Source organism: Equus caballus, chromosome 10, assembly GCF_041296265.1.
Source record: "Equus caballus isolate H_3958 breed thoroughbred chromosome 10, TB-T2T, whole genome shotgun sequence".
Taxonomy (NCBI): domain Eukaryota; kingdom Metazoa; phylum Chordata; class Mammalia; order Perissodactyla; family Equidae; genus Equus; species Equus caballus.
Genome location: NC_091693.1, coordinates 13,869,734 through 13,888,250, shown reverse-complemented (window position 1 = coordinate 13,888,250; position 18,517 = coordinate 13,869,734). Strand labels below are relative to the sequence as shown.

Sequence of the window (18,517 nt, the reverse complement as noted above, 5' to 3'; positions counted from 1 at the left end):
CAATGAATGTGGCCGCATGACGCAAAGCCAGGAGCGGGTTTTCTGGGAATTGTAGTTTCTCAGCCACACAGTGCCTGCTGCCCTCTAATGGCAGCTTGGAGTCGAAAAGCAAAAATCTGAGACAAGCCTCAAAGCCTGGGGAATCCTACACTGGACCAAGAAGGCCCACAAGCGCAGCGGAGCGGGATAGCTGCGGTTACTTAACGACCAGAACCCGTGGGACATGCGCAGTGGGCCACGCGTGGGCAACTGCCACTAGGGGACTGGGATCCGCGGAAGTCTGAGGGCGACCGTCTGAGAGAATCTTACCAGGATTTGTGGGGGCTGAGAACGTTTGTTGAGGGGTGCTAGGTGGGTTGTAAGTCTCTAAGAGGGCTCTCTGGGTGTCTGAAGATGCTCAAGGGAGTCTGTGGAGAGGTGAAGGGATCTTACTGGGGACTAGTGGAGAAGTCAGGGACTTGGGGTGTTTTATGGTCTGTGGGAGACTGTGAGAAAATACTGGTGACTGAGGGGATGTCTGAGGGACCTGAAGGGGTGAGGAATGGTTGAGAAGTATCAGGAAGGAGCTTTGGGGGTGTGTAAGAGTGCTGGGGGTTATGGGTATGAAGAAGGCCTCTGATGGGATGAATTAATTGGTGAAGTGTCATGAGATCTATAAAGGGCTTTCTACTTGGACTCAGATATCCTGGAGGATGTGGAAGGGAGCAAGGGTATGGTCTTGCAGGAACTGTGAATAGATTTAGCTGCGTCATTAAAGATTAGATGAGCCGCCGCTGGAGTTTTCAAGACCAGATGCCACCTGTGACATCCCACTCAGCCAGAATTTGGGGCAACAAGTCTGTTTGGGCTGTGGTCTGGCCTGGAGAGCAGTTCTGGAGCTGAGCACTTTTGAATCCATGTTAGACCTGGTTAGAGAAGCTTTGAAGGCACTAGAATCAGGGGCTGAGACTAGTCTGGGTCCTCCCCTCTCCACCCAGTGATGACATCCCCTTCTCCATCACATTGCCACCAACCCAGCTGCATCTGTGTTGCCAGGAGACATGCCTCATCCCAACTTCCAGAAATAGCCCAGTGGCCCCCACCCCAGGGAGTGACTTACATCACCCAGGAGAGGGAGCAGTTGCCCACAGGCTGCCTCGGGAGCCCCGGTTTCCTGCCAGTACCCCAGCCCTGGATCCTCTCTTCCCTGCCAACCGACATCATCTGGGACCACCCACCCTGGGCTGGCATGAAGTGAAGATGAAACAAGAGTGGATAGGCGTTGCCAGTTCTTTCCCCCTGAGTTGCACAGGGTGGGGTTTCATGGTGAAGCCAGTTTGACAAGCCCTGAGCCCTCAATTCCTACTCTATCTCTTAGCATCTGTGTGACCTTGGGGAAACTCCTTCCCCTCTGTGGACCTCGGGCTCCTCACCTGCACTGAAGGGCTTGGGCTGTCTGTAAGGGCACTTCAACCCTGGATTCCTCCTTCTGATTCTTTCATCCCTGATTTGAGCTCTCCAACCTAGGCTTCCAGTTTTATGAGCTCACCTCTCAGATCCTATGATCTTCAGACCCTGGTCTAGATCCAACCATCCTGGTTTTTAAGAGTTGTTGAAAGAACGTGGGCTTCAAGGACAAACCTCATTTAAAGTCCTGGCTGGGCTTAGGGCCTTGGTTGCTGGATGTCGGAGAGCACTGCAGTTCCTAACTAGGTACTGGGTACTTGGCACACAGTAGGTCAATCAATAGCAACTGAGATTAAGCCAGTCCCTTCTCAACTTGCTGGCAGATGGTGTTCCCATGGTTTGACGGGAAGACCACAAAGGCACCTTGCAAAGTCTACATTTCAAGAGACACTGCAGGCCTGTTGCCAAAGGACTCCCAGATTAACTCAGAAGGTCCTAAGGAGAGTGATGTGTGGCAGGACACCACAGGTGGTGCAAAAGGAGCTCCAGAGCTTCACCAGAGCCTGGGGAATTCACACAGCCAAAGAGGAAAGGCACTGCAGGCGATCAGAAGAGCAAGGACAATGACATGGTGGTGAAGAGTCAAAAGTGCTTCCAGGGACAAGCAGATCCGCAGGGAATAGGGGAGCAGTCAGAGGCAAGAGTATGCCTGAGACCTTACTCATCAGGCCCCGTGGGCTATAGGCTCACGAGAGCCAGAGATTATTTCCCATGCTTGGATGTGCCCCATTCTGATGGGGTTAAGCTCTCTGGCCATAGACCCACTGAGGGGCCAGCCAGGGCCCGTCCTTCAGAATCAAGCAAAGATTGTGGCCCTGCAGTGGCTGCACCCAACACCCAGGACAGATGACCGCATCCAAAGGTCCAAAGTTTTATTGTTTTGAATACATTCTCCAGCAGCCCCCCAGCTTCCCTCCCCACCCACCCTCCATCCCCAATACAGAATAAGGCTTGACCACAGACCCCCACCCCAGGGGCCCCAGCTGGGAGGCAGAGGGGGCTTCCAGTTTGGTTTCAGGGCACCCCCTTCCCACCCCCCCCACCCCCCCGCCTATGGGCTAGTCTTAGGAGCAGCTGGGGGTGAAGGGGTTGGACCAGTGCTGGGGTGGGCAGTGGGAGAGGGATAGCAGGCACTTGTAGAGATTTGTGGCCTATGGGCGGCACCCCTCAACCTCTTCCGCCCCCCACCCCCCCCCACCCGACATGGAATTTTTGGTTCATCATAAAATGTCCCTCCCTCCCCTGCTGCAACCCTGTGGGGTATGAGAAACCCAGGCACTCGTGGCCCCTGGAGGGGCAGGGAAGGCAGAATTGGGGCTGAGGGTGGCCGGGGGTGGAGAGGGAGAGGTACAGGAGGCAGAGAACAGGGAGGGAGACAAGGCTTTACTTCCTAAGCGATTGTAATAAAAAAGTTCCTGGGCATTGAGGCCCGAGCCTCAGTTCAAATATAAATTCCCCAGAATGGAGGTGGCCCCCTTAATGCCCCCCTCCCTCCCCCCACCACCACTTTGCCCGGAGCTTAGAAACCCACAGAGACAGGGGACAGCCCCCAGCCCTGGGTACCCACCCACCCTCACCATTAAAAAAAAAAAATTAAAAGTTTTGTACAAAACACAGGGAAGGGAAAGGGAGGAGGCAGGGAAGAGACTAGAGAGCTGCCCTCACCTCCGGGACATGGGGGGTTAAGGCAGCAAAAGAAGCATGGGGGTGGGGGGAACGGGGGTCCCCTGCCCACAGCCCTCAGGAATCTCGATGCTCCAGAGAGAGCTGGGCTGTAGCGTGCTGGAGGTCGGAGCTCACCCGCCTTGGGGTGAGGGGCCCCCCGGCCTCCCCGGGCCCCTCCCCACGCACCTTCTTGTCCTCGCCCTCATCCTCAAGTGCCCCAGTAGGGCCCCCACCCCCCTCCAGGCGACAGTCTTCACTCCAGCGCCGTTTAAAGCGCAGCTTGAGAGGCATGCACTGGGCTGCCCCGGGTGCCTCGCCGGGCTCAGGCTTGGGGGGCGCAGGTGGGGCACGAGGCGTCTTGAACACCTCCCCATCTTCCTCATCCTCATCACTGATGTCAGTCACCTCTACCTCCTCTGACTCGCCTTCTGAGATAGGCTCCACCTTGATCTGTGGCGGCGGTGGTGGTGGGGCCAGTGCCCCCGCCCCCTCAGGCAGCCCGCCTGCGCTGCCACCACCGCCAATGCCAATGCCACTGCTCTTGTCAGCGCCTGCCGGAGCCTTCTCCCCAGCTGCCCGCTGCCGCCGTCCCAGCGGAGGTGGCTGGAGCTTAAACTTGAATGGGGAGGAAGAACAGGAAGAGGAAGACGAGGCCGAGGAAGGGACTGGTGGGGTCTCAGGTGCCATGGGTGGCAGCGGGCACTTGTCAGGGCGCTGGGGCTGGGGCACCACCAGCCCAGGGTAGTGCAGGAAGGCGCGGGGGCTGAGGTGGTAGTTGTAGACGCTTTGGGTGTGGGCCTGCAGGTACCGTTTCATGTCCTCAGGGCTGAAGGAGAAGTGGGAGCCTCCCCCTGAGCCGCTGGGGCCCCCGCCGCCACTGGGGTACATAGGGCTCAGCGTGGGCGAGGGAGTGTAGGCCAGATGGGTGGGCGTCATGGGCAGAGCTGGTGAGAGCTGAGGGGGTAGCAGGGAGCCAGGCCCGGCTAGAGGAGACACAGGGAAGGGGCTGAGGGGTTCAGGGCCACCCCGAGGCCGGGGGTAGACACGGAAGACGCCAGGGTCATGGGGCAGGCGGGCCAGTGGGGGCCCACGGAAGGCACCCAGCTCCGGAGGGCCTGGTGGTCGGGCCCGGGGATCCTCTCCCAGTGGCTCCTCCAGCTCTGATGTGCCATCACTACAGTCACTGACAGAGCCTCGGCCCAGGCGTCGGGCCACCACAGCCGAGAAGAGGGAGGATGAGGACGAAGAACAGGCCGGTGGCGATCGGGGGTCCTCGGTGGGGGACAGCACCTCGGAGGGCGTTGAGGGAGGGAAGCGGAAGTGGCTGCCACCCGATGGCACTGGCGGGGCACTCTGGGGCACCGCACCCCCTGGCAAGAAAGGGCAGACATGGTGTCAAGGTCACGGGCCTACCCTGGAATACAAACTGACCAGACCCTCTCCCCCCTCCAAAGTCATGCCCACCAGCCCCGGTACTCACCAGCCAACCCCACATCGATGAAAGGGTAATTAACCAGCACCAGTTTATTGAAGTTGAACTTGTAGGTGAACCGTTTCCCCTTGGTCTTGTGGAGAATGCGTTTGTTGTAGTAATAGCTGTGGGTGTAGAAACATCATTGGGTGGTCAGTCACACAGGACCCACGGCTAGACCCCATACCTTGACACGTTAGGTGCTGCTCACAAAGAGTGACTGTGAAACATGGACCACATGAAAGAAATCAAGTGCCCAGAGGGTGGGGACCAGCCCTCCCCTCAGGTCTAGGGCCAGACAAGAGGCCACACCCATGACTGTATTCTCTCTTCAGGACACCTCTGTGTGACACATGGGCAGAGAAGGGTTAGGACTTGCCCAAAGTCACATAGCTATGATTTGGCAGAGCCAGGAATCAAACCCAAAGACTACTGCCATGGGTCAAGGGCTCTCGAACCAGTGGGGGCTGCCCACATCTGCCCAGGGGCCTCTGCCCTCCTCACCGCAGGGCCCGGCTCAGCTTGTCATAATTCATCTGGGGCTTGCACTTGCGGACACCCCAGAGCCGAGCCACTTCATCGGGGTCCTTGATGACGAATTCCCCGTAGTCCCCCTGCCAGGCGATGACACCCTGGTATTCTTCCTTCCGCAGCAGCTCCAGGATAAAGTGCCACAGCTGGATCTGCCTCGAGCCAGGGGAGGACTCCGGCTTGTAGGCCCAATCTGGGAAGGCAAACCCTGGGGACAGGAGCAGGGGAGTGGCGGCGAGTCAGGATGCCAAGTCCGGGGCTCCGGGTCCCATCCCAGGGTCCACTTCCTACCCTACCCTCAACGTGGGGAAATCCTTCTTCCCTCAGCCAAGTCAGGACCTGGTTAGATGGAGACAGTGTGTGTCTGTGTGTGTGTGAGGGGGCTAGACAGGAGCTGGGGGGAGGGGAAGCTGGAGCCTGCTCCAGCGACACCGGGAGAAACAGGAAACCGTCGGCGGCGGGTCCCGGGGCCAGTGCCAGGGGGCCAGGCACCAAGCCAGGCCGGCGGGCAGGCAGGGCTGCCAGTGGGGGAGGGGCAGGAAGGGGCACACGTGGCCAGACGGGTTGGGGCGAGCCCCCCCAGAACCCCCCCACTCCCATTCAGGGCCAGCCATACCCACCCCCCAGCTCCTCTAGCCCCTTCCTAGGAACACACACTGTCTCCCTCCCAAGACCCACCAGAGCCCTTGCTCCCACCCCGGGACCCGAGAGGAGGATTTTTTTTTTTCTTAAAAGGACCAGGAGGGGTGGGGTGGCTGGTTGACGATGAGGTCAGCGCTTGCACACACAGAGGCTTCTGTCTTCCCTGGAGAGTGAAACCCAGACTGTCTGAGAGAGGCCCCCCCTAAGCCCTGGACCCTCTGGGCTGCACTACCCTCCCCAGACCCAGGCATGTGGGCCTGACCTGGCTGGAGGGCCCCAGCCCAGGCCTGGAGATTGAACAGGCACGGCTGCAGCCTGTTCCCATTTCTGCCTTCCCATCCACAGCTTCTTCCCTGCCCACCTGCCTACCCACCCCCAGCATTAACCTTGGGTAGAGGTTGGTGGTGGGCTGGCGGGTCCCTGGAGGAGGTGGGCAGCCTAGGGGGGAGAAATGGGGGGGCTGCGGTTGTTGTCATTTCCCAAACCCCCGGGTAATCAGGGGCCATCAATAATTCAGCACTAGGCAGCCGGTAATGGAGGGGTGGGAGGAGGGAAAGGGAGGAAGAGAAGGAGGGGGAGGCAGGGCAGGGGCCCTGATGCCACTAAAGGGAGAAGGCCAAGGTGGACAGCTCAAGATGGGTGGGGTCACAGTCTCACTCAGGCTGCACGGGTCAGCCTCCCTCCCCTGGCCCTGGCTCAAGCCTCAGCTCAAGCAGGTACCAACCAAGCCTGGGGCATAGCCGAGGCAGCCCCAAAGACTCCACCCCAGCCTGGAATCCAGCAGGGGATCCTTCCCCTTGGGGACACAGTGGATCAGCAGTTCCTTCTCTCACAGGGACCACCCCCTCTAAATCCAGAACTGACCCACCCACAGGGACCCAGCTCCATGACCCCAGGCCTCGAGGAGACCGGGATAGCCAGCATTCCCCACCTAGTCCCTGCCCCATTCAGAAATCCCAGCCTCAAACCAGCCCCTCAGGGATCCAGGGATATGACCTCCAGCTGGTCACAGAGCGAGAGTCCTGCATCAGCAGCCCCTGCTCCATTCAGAAGTGACAGCCCCTGACAACGCCTTTGGTGGACCCCAGCATCCACAGCCCCATCCTTCTCTTGGGAATCCAAGTGTTCACCCCAATATCCTCACCCTGCTAAAGAACCCAGATCTCAGGGTCTTGTTCAAGGCCCAGAGGCCCTTGGGAACCCGAATGACCAAACCACCAGCTCCATGTACCCTCCAATCCCCGCCAAAAAGCTCCAGGCCCCCCTCAGGGCACCAAGCTCCATGCTCCTCCCACCTACACCCCAATCTGGCTCTCACACCCAGGTGGGGGGCGAAGTCCCTGAGACGTGAGTCTGGGGTTGGGGGGTGTACTCACTTCCACCCTCCCCCCAAAATTAAAGCCACCCTTCCCAGCCCACCCGCCCCAGCCTCCTTGTCCCGGTAACCAAGCAACGTGTGTGCAGCGACAGTCCTGGGAGCGGGGGAGCAGGAGGCTAAAAATAAACTTTGCAGAAGAGAAGGAGTGAGAGAGACTACATACAACACAAAGGGAACTGGGAAGGGAGGTGGGGGGCTCTGGAAAGGCCCGGAGCTGCATTCTGGGGCTGTCCCAGGCCCCGGTGTTAAGCCTGGTCCCTGAGCAACCCCCCTCCTATCTGGCCCCCACTCCTGGCAGGGACCCTCCCCACTCTCAGGCCCACCCGATGCTGGCTTTCCCTTTCCTCATCGGACATGGCATACTTGAGGGCCTGTTCCTGGCTTTGGGGGGAGAAGGAAGGGGGGGTGACGTCAGGGTGTCTCAATGGGGCTCTGTTCCCCAGGCCTTAGAGCCAGGAGCCAGGCACGGGCAAGGGGAGTGTGTGTGAGCGTGTGTTGTGCATGGGTCCACGTGCTTAAAACGGAACCACCGGGCCTGCACCAAGAAAGCCTGGGGGTGCAGGACCTCTGGAGCATGGAGAGAGAGTGAGGCAGGGAGAGTGCAGCTGACACTGAAAGAGGGGCTCAGAACATTGCAAGACAGGGTGGAGAGGTGGCAGCAGACAGACAGGAAGAGCTGGGATGGCGGGGTCCCAGAAGACACACCTGGGTCCCACAGAGGCAGGGTAGGGATTCTCCCAGACAGACTATGGAAGCCTGGGGGGGGCAAAACTCCTGGGCAGCCCCCAAATTCACATGACTGCCCAAACTTTTTTTAAGGGACTACGGGGGTCGGAAGGGAGGAGTGGCGGTAGAGGAAGAACATGCTGGCCTCCTGGGGGGCCTCACCACCTCCCCCACTCCAGGCAGCCCTCGGTGGCGCCAGAGCCGGGAAGAAAACAGGAAGTGGGAAACAGCCGCGGCAAAGGAGACAGGGGCCGGGATGGAGGATCGGATGGAGGGGCGCACAGTGGCCGGCCAGGAGACAGACGGACCAGCGCACCGATGGACCGATCGGGAGGCCATTCCAGGCACCCGCCCCTTCCCTCAGGCGGGGAACCCACACACAGCTCGGCCCCAAGACAGGGTTGGGGGAGCGGCCCAGCCGGTCCCACCAGACGAAGGCCCATAGCAGGGAGGGAAAATGAGGCGGGGTTGTCTGGGCGCTTCGGCCCCCTCCTCGGGCGAGGGGAGGCTCCTGCTGCCCCCAAGGCCCGGCGGCCCTGGAGCCTGTGGGAGCCGGAGAGTATGTGGCTCGCACGTGACTGACCCTACAGCACTCCGCACCCCTGCCCCACCCCCAGCCCCCCTCCTCGGCCCCAATCCCAAGGCGCTGGAGCCCCGCTCCGAGCCCTTTAAGAGCCGCCCCCACCCGCCGAGCGGGAGGGCGGGGTGGGTGGGCCGGTCGGGGCACACACCCGCACATCGGAGCCCTAGTCGCGGCAGCCGCCGGGGGAAGGAAACAAGTTTGAACAGCGGCGCCCGGCCCCCTTCCCCCTCCCCCGTCCCCGCCCCGGGCCGGATTCCGACGGGGTAGACGGGCAGGGGGCGGCTGGGACCCCTCCCCCCAGCGCGCTCGGGCGCAAAGTCCAGCCCGCGCGAGCCCGGGGGCGGCGGGGGAGGGGAGGGGGGAAAGTCCGAGTGGGAGGGGGGTTAATCCCGCTGCCCCCCGCCCGCCGACCGAGGGGGGGAGGGGAACCTCGGCCCCTTAAGGAGGAGCAAGTTGGCGGGGAAGAGAGGAGAAGGAAAAAGACGGGCAGTTGAAAGAGAAGAGCTGGATGGGGGGGGGGGGCGAGGGGGAAGCCTCTGCGTCCCCCCAACCTTCCCCACCCTCCTCAACCCCCGGCCCCCGGCGGCGCGGGAGGAGGGTACCCAGGTCTCCCCGGAGCCACCTTAAAGCCGCGCGTTCTAAGGTCGGAAACAAAAAGTTCCTTTTTCGAACGTTCGGGCTGCGCTTTGGAACTTTGCGACTCGGCGCGGGCGGGGGAGCGAGGAGCCGGCGGAGACGGGCGGGGGAGGGGCGGTGCAGCCCGGACCCCGAGTCCCAGGCTCCCCACTCACGCCCTCCTCCCAGAAGCCATCCCGTATCCCCCTCTAAGCCGGTGCGGGGCACACGCCGCGGTGAAGGTCACGGGCCGGACCGCGCAGCGCGGAACCGGGAATAGCGGGCCCCGTGGACAGGCCCCCCCCCCCACGCCCCGCACACGTCCCGGCCCCCAGAGTGCAACGTGACAGAGCGGCGGGGAGGGACCCCGCCACCCCCGTGATCCGGGGAGTGGGGGAGAGCCCAGCTTTCGGGGTCCAGGCAGGGAGAGGACCAAGACTCGCGGCACCCACACCACTCCGCCCAGAGCCAGAAATTGGGGGTCCCATGCAGCACCCCCGCTCGCGCCGCGAGAAGCAACAGGTCTCGAGTGCTTGGGGGTCCCCCGGAACTGGGGATCACTCGGGCTCCCCCAGAACGCTTCTGCCCCCCCAAAGTTTCTCTGCCTGGTTTCCCGGGGCAACAAGTCTCCCCCACACGTGCTGCCCCTGCCCCCACCTGTGTCCGCCGGGGTCTTCATGCTGGGGGGCCCGGGGCGAGGCGCCCCGACTCCGGGCCGCAGCTCCCGGCGCCCGCGCTGCCCCGTCCCGTCCCGCGCCCGTCGGGCCGCCCTCGCCGCTTCACCCGGCCTCGCCTCTCAGAGCCTCTCCCCTCCCCGCCGCCGCCTCCCGGGTTAATATCGCACTCCGGGGCCGGGACGCCCACGCCCCCCGGCCGGCGACGTCACCGCCGCGTCGCCATGGAGACACTGCGCCCGCCCCCTCCCCGCGCACTCACACACACACTTGCCGGCGCACAGCCACTGAGGACCGGCCGGCTCTAGGCTTAAAGGGGCCGCGCGACGGGGGAGGAAGGAAGGAGGGGGCGGGGGTGGGATGGGGTCCCGGAGGTCATGACCCTTCTCGGAGGCTCCAAGTCTGAAGATAGCTTGAGTCCTTGGCACTCGCGACCTGCCGCCCCTCCTCCTCTCCTGCCCCCTTTGGGATCCAGAGTTTCTTTTGGGAGTCTGTAAGAGGGGAGGGGGACCTTCTGAGGGGGGTCAGAAACTTTTGTAGGGAGGATGCATGGACCTTTGGGGAGGAGGCAGAATCTTCTTTGCAGGGGGCGCGGGGTCAGGACCTTGGAGGATGATCAAGACCACAATGTTTCTCAGCTTGGCCTTACCCTGCCCCCCCAACCCTGAGCCTGAAAGGGGGCAGCTGTCCAGGGGTGGGGTGGAATGGGTGGGAAGCATTTCCCAGCATCGGAAATGGAGAGGCGGCTGTGCCCTCCGCTTCTCCCGGGATGGGGTTTTGGCCTTCCAGATAGCCCCAATCCCAGCTGGGGAGGAAGTGACCAGAGAGAATGCATTTGGGAGCCCCCTTCCATCCCCAGGCTGCAGCTGTCCTGGGGACACAGCTGGTGCCGGAGGTACCCCCACCTACACTAGCAGGGCAGGGGGTTCCGGAGGTGGAACCAGGATGCTGGGGGCGACCAAAGTCTGAACAAATGTGCTCCCAAGAGGCACTGGGGGGTCGCCAGGAGAGAGGAAGGCAGAGCTTAAGGATGAAGGCCAACGCGTGGGCCAGTGTTAAGTCTCCATCCTCCGCAGTCGGGAGAAATGGATGGAGCCTGAGGCTTGGGGAAACAGGAAGTCAGTGCTGATCTGATGGCCAGCAGGAGCCGGCAGTGGAGTAGAGGGAAAAATAGAAGCAATTCTAATCACAGGCCCAGCCTGGAGACAGAGTCTCAAAAAAGACTTTGAGGTACCAAAGGAGGGGAATGTAGGGGGCAGGGATGCTCAGAGAGACTGAAACCTAGAAGATGGGCAGGGAGAGACAAACAGGCCACAGAAAGGGAAGGCCTATAGGATCAGGCTCTGGGTTCTTAGGGCTTCAAGGCCAGACTCTGTTGCTGGGTTCCTAACCGCCTTAGAGCAGTCCCTCACCAGTGCCTCAGAAGAAGTGTCAAGCCTCCTCCTCGGGGAGACCAAGGCCTCCAGGGAAGCGTCACCTCCCCCCCCCCCCCAGGGAATTATGTAACCTTGCCTACGGACAGTGCAGCTCCCCCACGGATATTGTAACCCTCTGGGAGCAGTGTGGTCCAGCAATAATAATCATCATCATTGTTATAACAGCTCCCGAATTCCTAGTGCTCATGATGTGCCAGGCGCTGGGCCAAGCATTGTCTGGAGCATCTTCTCATTTGATCCTCACAAAATCCCAAGGAGGGGAATAACTATTGTTATCCCCATTTACAGATTAAGAAAGTGAGGCTCAGAGGGGAAATCAGTCTGCAAAAGTCCTACAGCCAGGAAGTGTTGGAGCTAGGATTCGAACCCAGATCTATGCAATCTGAAACCACCACCCTTAACCACTATGCTTTACTACTGCCTTTACTGTCCCCCCTCGAAAAAAGACGATGCGAAGTTTTAAAGATAATAGGTCTGTAACAGCCTCAGTGAACCCCACACTCCCACCAACAAGACAGAGACCTAGGTTGCAACCCTAACTGCTACTTCCTGTCTGTGACATAGGGCAAGTGAGTTTACCTCTTTGAGCCTCAGCTTCCTCATCTGTAAAATGGGGATATTAATAGACCCTACGTAACCGGCTGGTTGTGAGAAATCAGGGATATGAAGTAAGTACACAATAAATATTGGCAGTAATTATTGGCAGAATGAACTATATACCCTATGGATAACGTAAACACCCCTCACCCTACAGACTCCAACTGCAGACAAACACACGGCACTGACAGTGTGAAATTGCCTGTTAATGGCATAATCCCACCCTGACCCAGTTGGATAACTCAATCCCACTGTTTCTATGAAATACAATTGTGGATGGTGGGCATACCTCGTGGGAGAGTCGGAACCACCCACAGAGAATGGGAATCCCTGGTGAAAATGTCCCCTGGCCAGTGTGACCTCCAGTGATTTGTGAAGACCTGTCCACAGGAATTGTAACCCTTCAGGGGTCTGTGTGTTCCACCACAGAAGCGAGGACCCTCTTGGATAGTTCAGTCACCTCGAGAATACCGAGAGTCACCCCCAGGGAAAGTGAACCCCACCATTACTGTATGAAACATCCAGATATTGTGAACTTGTGATAGAAACTTCATCACCACTGGTCATTCCTTGAAGACATGCCATCCAACCAAGGCTATGTCAACCACAGTGAACAACGGGACCACTCCCCCCACCACCCAATTCACTATGGAAAGCCTCCACAAATAGCCCTGGGGCTAGTGAAAGGCACAGCCTCCCACAGACCTAAGACATGCCTGCAATGAACAGTGTAACGCTCCACGGGAAAACAACTCTGTCTGGACAGTGGGAACACCCTCACTCCCATGGGCCTAGTAGTTCTTGTTCCAGTTCACTGTCCTGACACAGATAACATTTATCCTATTGTTGTCAGGCTAAGGCATGCACAGAACCTGTCCCCACAGAAGTCACAACACTTCACAGACTTCACTCCTGGAAAGGAAACTGTGTGGACAATAAAAATGACAATCACAACCTACCCATCACCCCCATGAGCAATAATGAACCATGACTACTCTGTGAACATTGTAGTTCCCTTAGAAATAATACAGAGCCAGCCCTGATGGCCTAGTGCTTAAAGTTCTGTGCTCACTGCTTCAGCAACCCGGGTTCGCTTCCCGGTCATGGAACCACAGGACCCGTCTGTCAGTTGCCATGCTGTGGCAGGGGCACCTCACATAGAAAAACTAGAACAACTTACAACTGGGATATACAACCATGTACTGGGGGCTTGGGGAGAAAAAAAAAGAAATGGTATGACCCGCCCTATAGAAAGTGTAGCCACCTAAATGGGGTATGACTACCCCCAAACAGAAAATGTAACCCCACTAAAGTATCACCCTTCCTCGTGTCCCTGACTTAAAATGCTGAAGGGCCCAAAGCTCAGGTCCAAGTCCTCCTCTCTCCTCCACTTTCACTCACTCGTTTGATCATCTCCACCAGTCCCACAGTTTCATACACTGTCTCAATGCTGATTACACCCAAATTTCTTCTTCTTCGTCTTCTTTTTTTTTTGGAGGAAGATTAGCCCTGAGCTAACATCTGCTGCCAATCCTCCTCTTTTTGCTGAGGAAGACTGGCCCTGAGCTAACATCTGTGCCCATCTTCCTCTACTTTATACGTGGGACGCCTCCCACAGCATGGCTTGCCAAGTGGTGCCATGCCTGCAACCGGGATCCCAACCGGCGAACCCCGGGCTGCTGAAGCAGAATGTGCGCACTTAACCACTGTGCCACCCGGCTGGGCCCTACACCCAAATTTCTATCTCCAGCCTAGGACTCTCCACTAAACTCCAATCTCACACCTCGAACTGCCTCACCAGCGTCTCCATTTGGACTTCTTGAGTTTGTCAAGTCAAAACAGTCTCCCTGAGCTCCCCTAAACCGTCCCCATCTCAGGAAATTGCAACTCCACTTTGCTGGAGGCTCAGGCTGAATGCCTTGGAGTCATCCTTCACTCGTTTCTCTCATCCGACCTCCAATCTGAAGGAAACTCCCATGAGCTCTTTTCAGAATCAGCTCTTTTCAGAATCAGCTCTTTTCAGAATCGGTTTCAGAATCGGCTATTCTTCACCAACACCTCCACACCCCCGGTCTGGGGTCTGCTCACTGGTCTCCCTGCTGCCACCAGCCCCTACAGTGTGTACTCCACCTGCAGCCAGAGAGTTCTAGTAAATCAGATGACATCCCTTTGCTGCCCCAAACCCTCGGTGGCCCAGCGGCCCCTCTGCTCACTGGGAGTAAAAGCTAACCCCTTGCAATGGCCCACAAGGCCCTTCCTCCCTGACCTCACCTCCCACTTTTCCCTTCATTTCCTCTCCAGCCTCTGCTATATCTTGAGCATGCCAGGAATATAACTGCCTCAGGGATTTTGCCCCTGTTGTTCTGTCTGCCCAGAAGGCTTTTCCCTTAGAAATCTGCATAGCTCTCTCCCTCAGCCCCCTCAGGTTTTTGCTCAAAAACCACCTTCCTGGGGCTGGCCTGGTGGCACAGCAGTTAAGTTCACGCATTCTGTGTTCTGCTTTGGCGGTCCGGGGTTTGCCGTTTTGGATCCTGGGTGCAGACCTATGCACTGCTTCTTGAGCCACGCTGTGGCAGGGGTCCCACATGTAGAGTGGAGGAAGATGGGCACGGATGTTGGCTCAGGGCCAGTCTTCCTCAGCAGGAAAAAAGAGGAGGATTGGCAGCAGATGTTGGCTCGGGGCTAATCTTCCTCCAAAAACAAAAAAGAAAAAAACCCACCTTCCCAATAAGACCCCGCCTGACTTTTCCTAGATCCCTATGACCCTTCTATGCACTATTTTTCTCCATAGCACTTACTTTCATCTGACATATATTTCCGTAACGTACGTACTTGTTGTCTGAAGCCTCCTCTATAATGTCAGCTTTCAGAGGGCAGGGATTTTTGCCTGTTTTGTTGCCTACAGTATCCCCAGAGCCCGGCACAGTGCCTGGCAATTTATAATGAATGAATGAGCTCATCTTTGGACACTGAACCCCCATGTACCCAATGTAATACCAATAAATGTAGCCCCGTACACACAGAGAAACCCTCAGGGACAGCTGATGCCAGGACAACCCCCTAAAGAGTATGAACCCTGCTGTGAATCCCATAAACAGGAAACTCCCATACAGGGTGTGCTTGTCCTACTGAATGTCAGCTCCACAAAGACAGGAATTCGGTCTATTTTCTTCACTGTGTTACTACCAATGCCTAGACCAGGGTCTGTCATGGAATAGGCTTGTAATATGTATTTGCTGAAGTGAGCTGAGTCCACATACAGCTGGTATAACCCCACAATTGGAACCCATACAGACAGTACAATGTCCACAACTGATATAAACCCCATATACAGTGTGACTCTCATATGGACAGTGTAAACCCCAAATAGTGCAACCCTCAAAAACAGTGTTAACCCCAATATAGGCAGCATGACCCTCATAAATCTCATACAGACAGGGTGACCCTCATACATGATATGAGCCCCATACAAACAGTGCAACCTTCATAAACTGTGTGAACCCTGTATAACAGAGCAACCACATAAATGGTGTAAACCCCTTTGTGTAACCCTCAAAAACAGCGTGAGCCCATATAGATGGTGAAACAGCAAATAAACAATGTGCACCCCCACACAAATAGCATATTCCCTCACTAGTGTGCCCTACCGCAGAAGGAGCATGATGTGTTAACATTGTGTGAATTCCTCTATCCACAGGGTCAACTCCCACAACCTGGGTAAACCCCATACATGCAGTGTAGACAAGCATATAAACAAAGTCCCTTCCATAAGCAGTGTGACTCTTCATGTGAACAGTGTAGCCCCATAGGCAAAGCGGCCTTATGCAGTGTCACCCATGGACATTGTGCCCCCACATGGACAGTGCCACCTGCCTGGGTGGACCACTCTGTGAACAGTATAGACTCCACAACGGGTGCAGTAAACCCCAATGTCGCTCTGTCAGTTTTATTAAGTCATGGATGATGTAGCCCTTTCCCACAGACAGGGAGAAACCTCGTGATTCATTTAAAACTTCTGGGCCTTTGTAACCTTCATCAGATTATATTATCCTTCCCCTCCCCCACTGGAAGTCTTAATTCTCCCATTAAAACTTACCCAACTCCCCTTCAACACATACATGTATTACGACAGTATGACTCCCTGAAGGGTGGTATGACCCAGCATGGACAATGAGGCCCCAAATAAAGTCCAAGAAATGGTGAATTCCCAAATGGCAGGGCTTTCCCAGGGCCCAGCGCAGGACAGAGCACATAAAAATCACCACGCCCATTTATTGAGCACTTACTATACACAAGGCCCTGGATTCAACATCTTGTTTCATCCTCACCTCAGCTTTATGAGGTAGGTACTTTAATGATCCCCATTTTTCAGACGAGGAGAGTGAGACTGAGAGAGGTGGCAGGCCCATGGTCACACAGCTGAAAATCATTATAGCTGGGACGTGAAGCGCCAGACTTGATGGATTGAGAAATGCCCCACAGATATGTCGAACCTCAGAATCCTTGCAAAAAGCATCACCACTACCACCACACATGCAAACTACGGACAAGGTTACCAGTAAGATTGTGACAGCATCAACTCTTCAGGGAGTGATAAACTCCTGAATAATAGTAATAACAACACTAGCTAACATTTCTGAGGGTTTACTCTGCTAGAGATATTGTCCTAAATGCTTTGCACGGGTTAACTTGTTACATCTTCATAACAACCTTATGCCATAGGATTAAAAAAAGTTACCCCCTTACAGATGTAGAAATCAAGGCACAGAGGGATTAAGCGACTTGCCTAAAGTCACACAGCTGGGAAGGGGATTTGACCCCAGCAAGCTGGCTAAGCCTGTGTTACTTTGTTTCCTGCAACATCACCCCCCACTCCACATGACAGTGTAACTGCAATGAACTGTGTAACTAAGTTAACTACATTTTATGTAATTCTCCCAGGGGCAGGGTACAGCTCCCTGTGCACACCTTTCCTCAATGACAGGGGGAATAGACCTCGGACAGTGTGAACTCCCACAGACAGCTCTCCCCTAGGCATGGTATAACTCCAATAAGCAGTGGGGATCCCGCTCTGGACATGATACACCACAGCCAGAGACATTCCTGAACAGACAGCAGAGACCCCCTTTCACTATCAGAATGCTCCCAGGGCAGAGTGAGTTCCTTTATGGAGGGTACAGACCTCCCCACTGACAGTCTAATTCTCCCTCACACCCGACGTGAACTGACTGTGGAACATGAAACACCGTCCTACTTATTTTTTTATTTTTACTTTTATTTTATTATTATTTTTTTTTTGGAGGAAGATTAGCCCTGAGCTAACTGCTGCCAATCCTCCTCTTTTTGCTGAGGAAGGCTGGCCCGGAGCTAACATCTGTGCCCATCTTCCTCTACTTTATATGTGGGACGCCTCCCACAGCATGGCTTGCCAAGTGGTGCCACGTCCGCACCCAGGATCCGGAACCAGCAAACCCCGGGCTGCCGAAGTGGAACGTGAGCACTTAACCGCTGCATCACTGGGCCGGCCCCAATGAAACACCATCCTAATCAATAGAAATCTCCCCCCAACACAGCGTAAGATCCCATGGGCAACGTGAACTCCTGCCCAGTATGCACCTTCCCACGGACAGTATCATCTCATTCATATTCATGACACTGACAGTGCACATCTCCATATGTGGGGAACTTTCTGTGGCTGCTGTGAACCCCTTTTGTGACAGCAGGCAGCACTCTACAAGGGTCTACCTAAGTGGGCAGTGGGAACTCTCGGATAAGTGTAAACTTTCCTCAGACCTAGCAACTACTCAATGTACACAGTACAAACTGCCCTGTAAAATTTCCCTCAACTCAGGACCCACTCAATATGGAAGAGCAAACTCTCTTCTAGAATATTAAAATAGTACTAATAGTATGATAGTATAAGATAGTATGTCATAATACAATAGCCTAGGTAGTAGTATAAGATTCCTTCCCAGTGTGAACTCCTTGTAGACAGTGAACGGCCCCCCGCCCCCACCAAGGCAAATCTTCTGCGGACAGTGGATAATGTGAATCTCATGGACAACGTGAATCTCCTTCATACTGCGTGAACCCCACTGGACAACTGAAATTTCTTTCTAGCACCTGTGAACTGGCCACATGTCACAGCACACTCTCTCATGGGTAGTGTGAACGTTCAGACAGAATGGACCTGCAATAGGCTAGATGCATATTCTTCATACCTGGTGTGAATCCCGTGCGGATCCTGGGAACCCATCACAAGCAGCAGAAGCCTCCGCTACAGCCAGTGTTTATTGCTCCCTATCACCCTCTATCCACGGCAAATCCAATGTAGATAACATGAATGCTCTGCAGGCAGGTTCACACCTGGTGTACACGCCACATCTAGGCAGCAGGAATCTACTACTGACAAGGCATATCCCTCTCCTCCCTACCTCCAGTGTGAATCCCTTCCCATGACTTTTAAAAAAATCTCTCTCCCGCCAGGTGTGAACACCCACAAAGTGTAGCTCTCCACGGAATGCAGTGTGAAGCCCCAGGAAGCGGTGCATTTGTTCATTCGTGCCCCTGCATGCCTAGAGGAGCTGTCTAGAAACTGCGTCGCCCTAAATGTTAAAGTCTTGGAGGAGGTGACCTGTCCCCAAGGCCCCCAAGCCCCAGTCCAGGCCGCGCGCGTGGACTACACTGCAGCGCGCGCCACCCTACACGCGCACGTTCTCTCCCCTCCCGGTGGCAACAGGGCTTTCCGCGGGG

At 56.5% G+C, this 18,517-nt stretch overlaps 1 protein-coding gene across 2 annotated transcripts; it reads right to left on the bottom strand.

Moving 5' to 3' along the window:
* Positions 1-2,303: 2,303 nt before the first annotated feature.
* ERF (ETS2 repressor factor) lies at positions 2,304-9,879 on the bottom strand. 2 transcript variants are annotated; one of them, XM_023651424.2, is made up of 4 exons: positions 9,715-9,879; positions 5,087-5,321; positions 4,592-4,707; positions 2,304-4,481 (listed from the first exon to the last, which is right to left on the bottom strand). In XM_023651424.2, the coding sequence occupies exons 1-4, from the start codon at positions 9,734-9,736 to the stop codon at positions 3,187-3,189; spliced, it is 1,668 nt and encodes a 555-aa protein (XP_023507192.1). In that variant the 5' UTR covers positions 9,737-9,879; the 3' UTR covers positions 2,304-3,186. The 2 variants fall into 2 exon arrangements, with proteins under 2 accessions (XP_023507192.1, XP_070080651.1); XM_070224550.1 differs by lacking the exon at positions 9,715-9,879 and adding an exon at positions 6,142-7,030.
* Between the last annotated feature and the right edge of the window lie 8,638 nt (positions 9,880-18,517).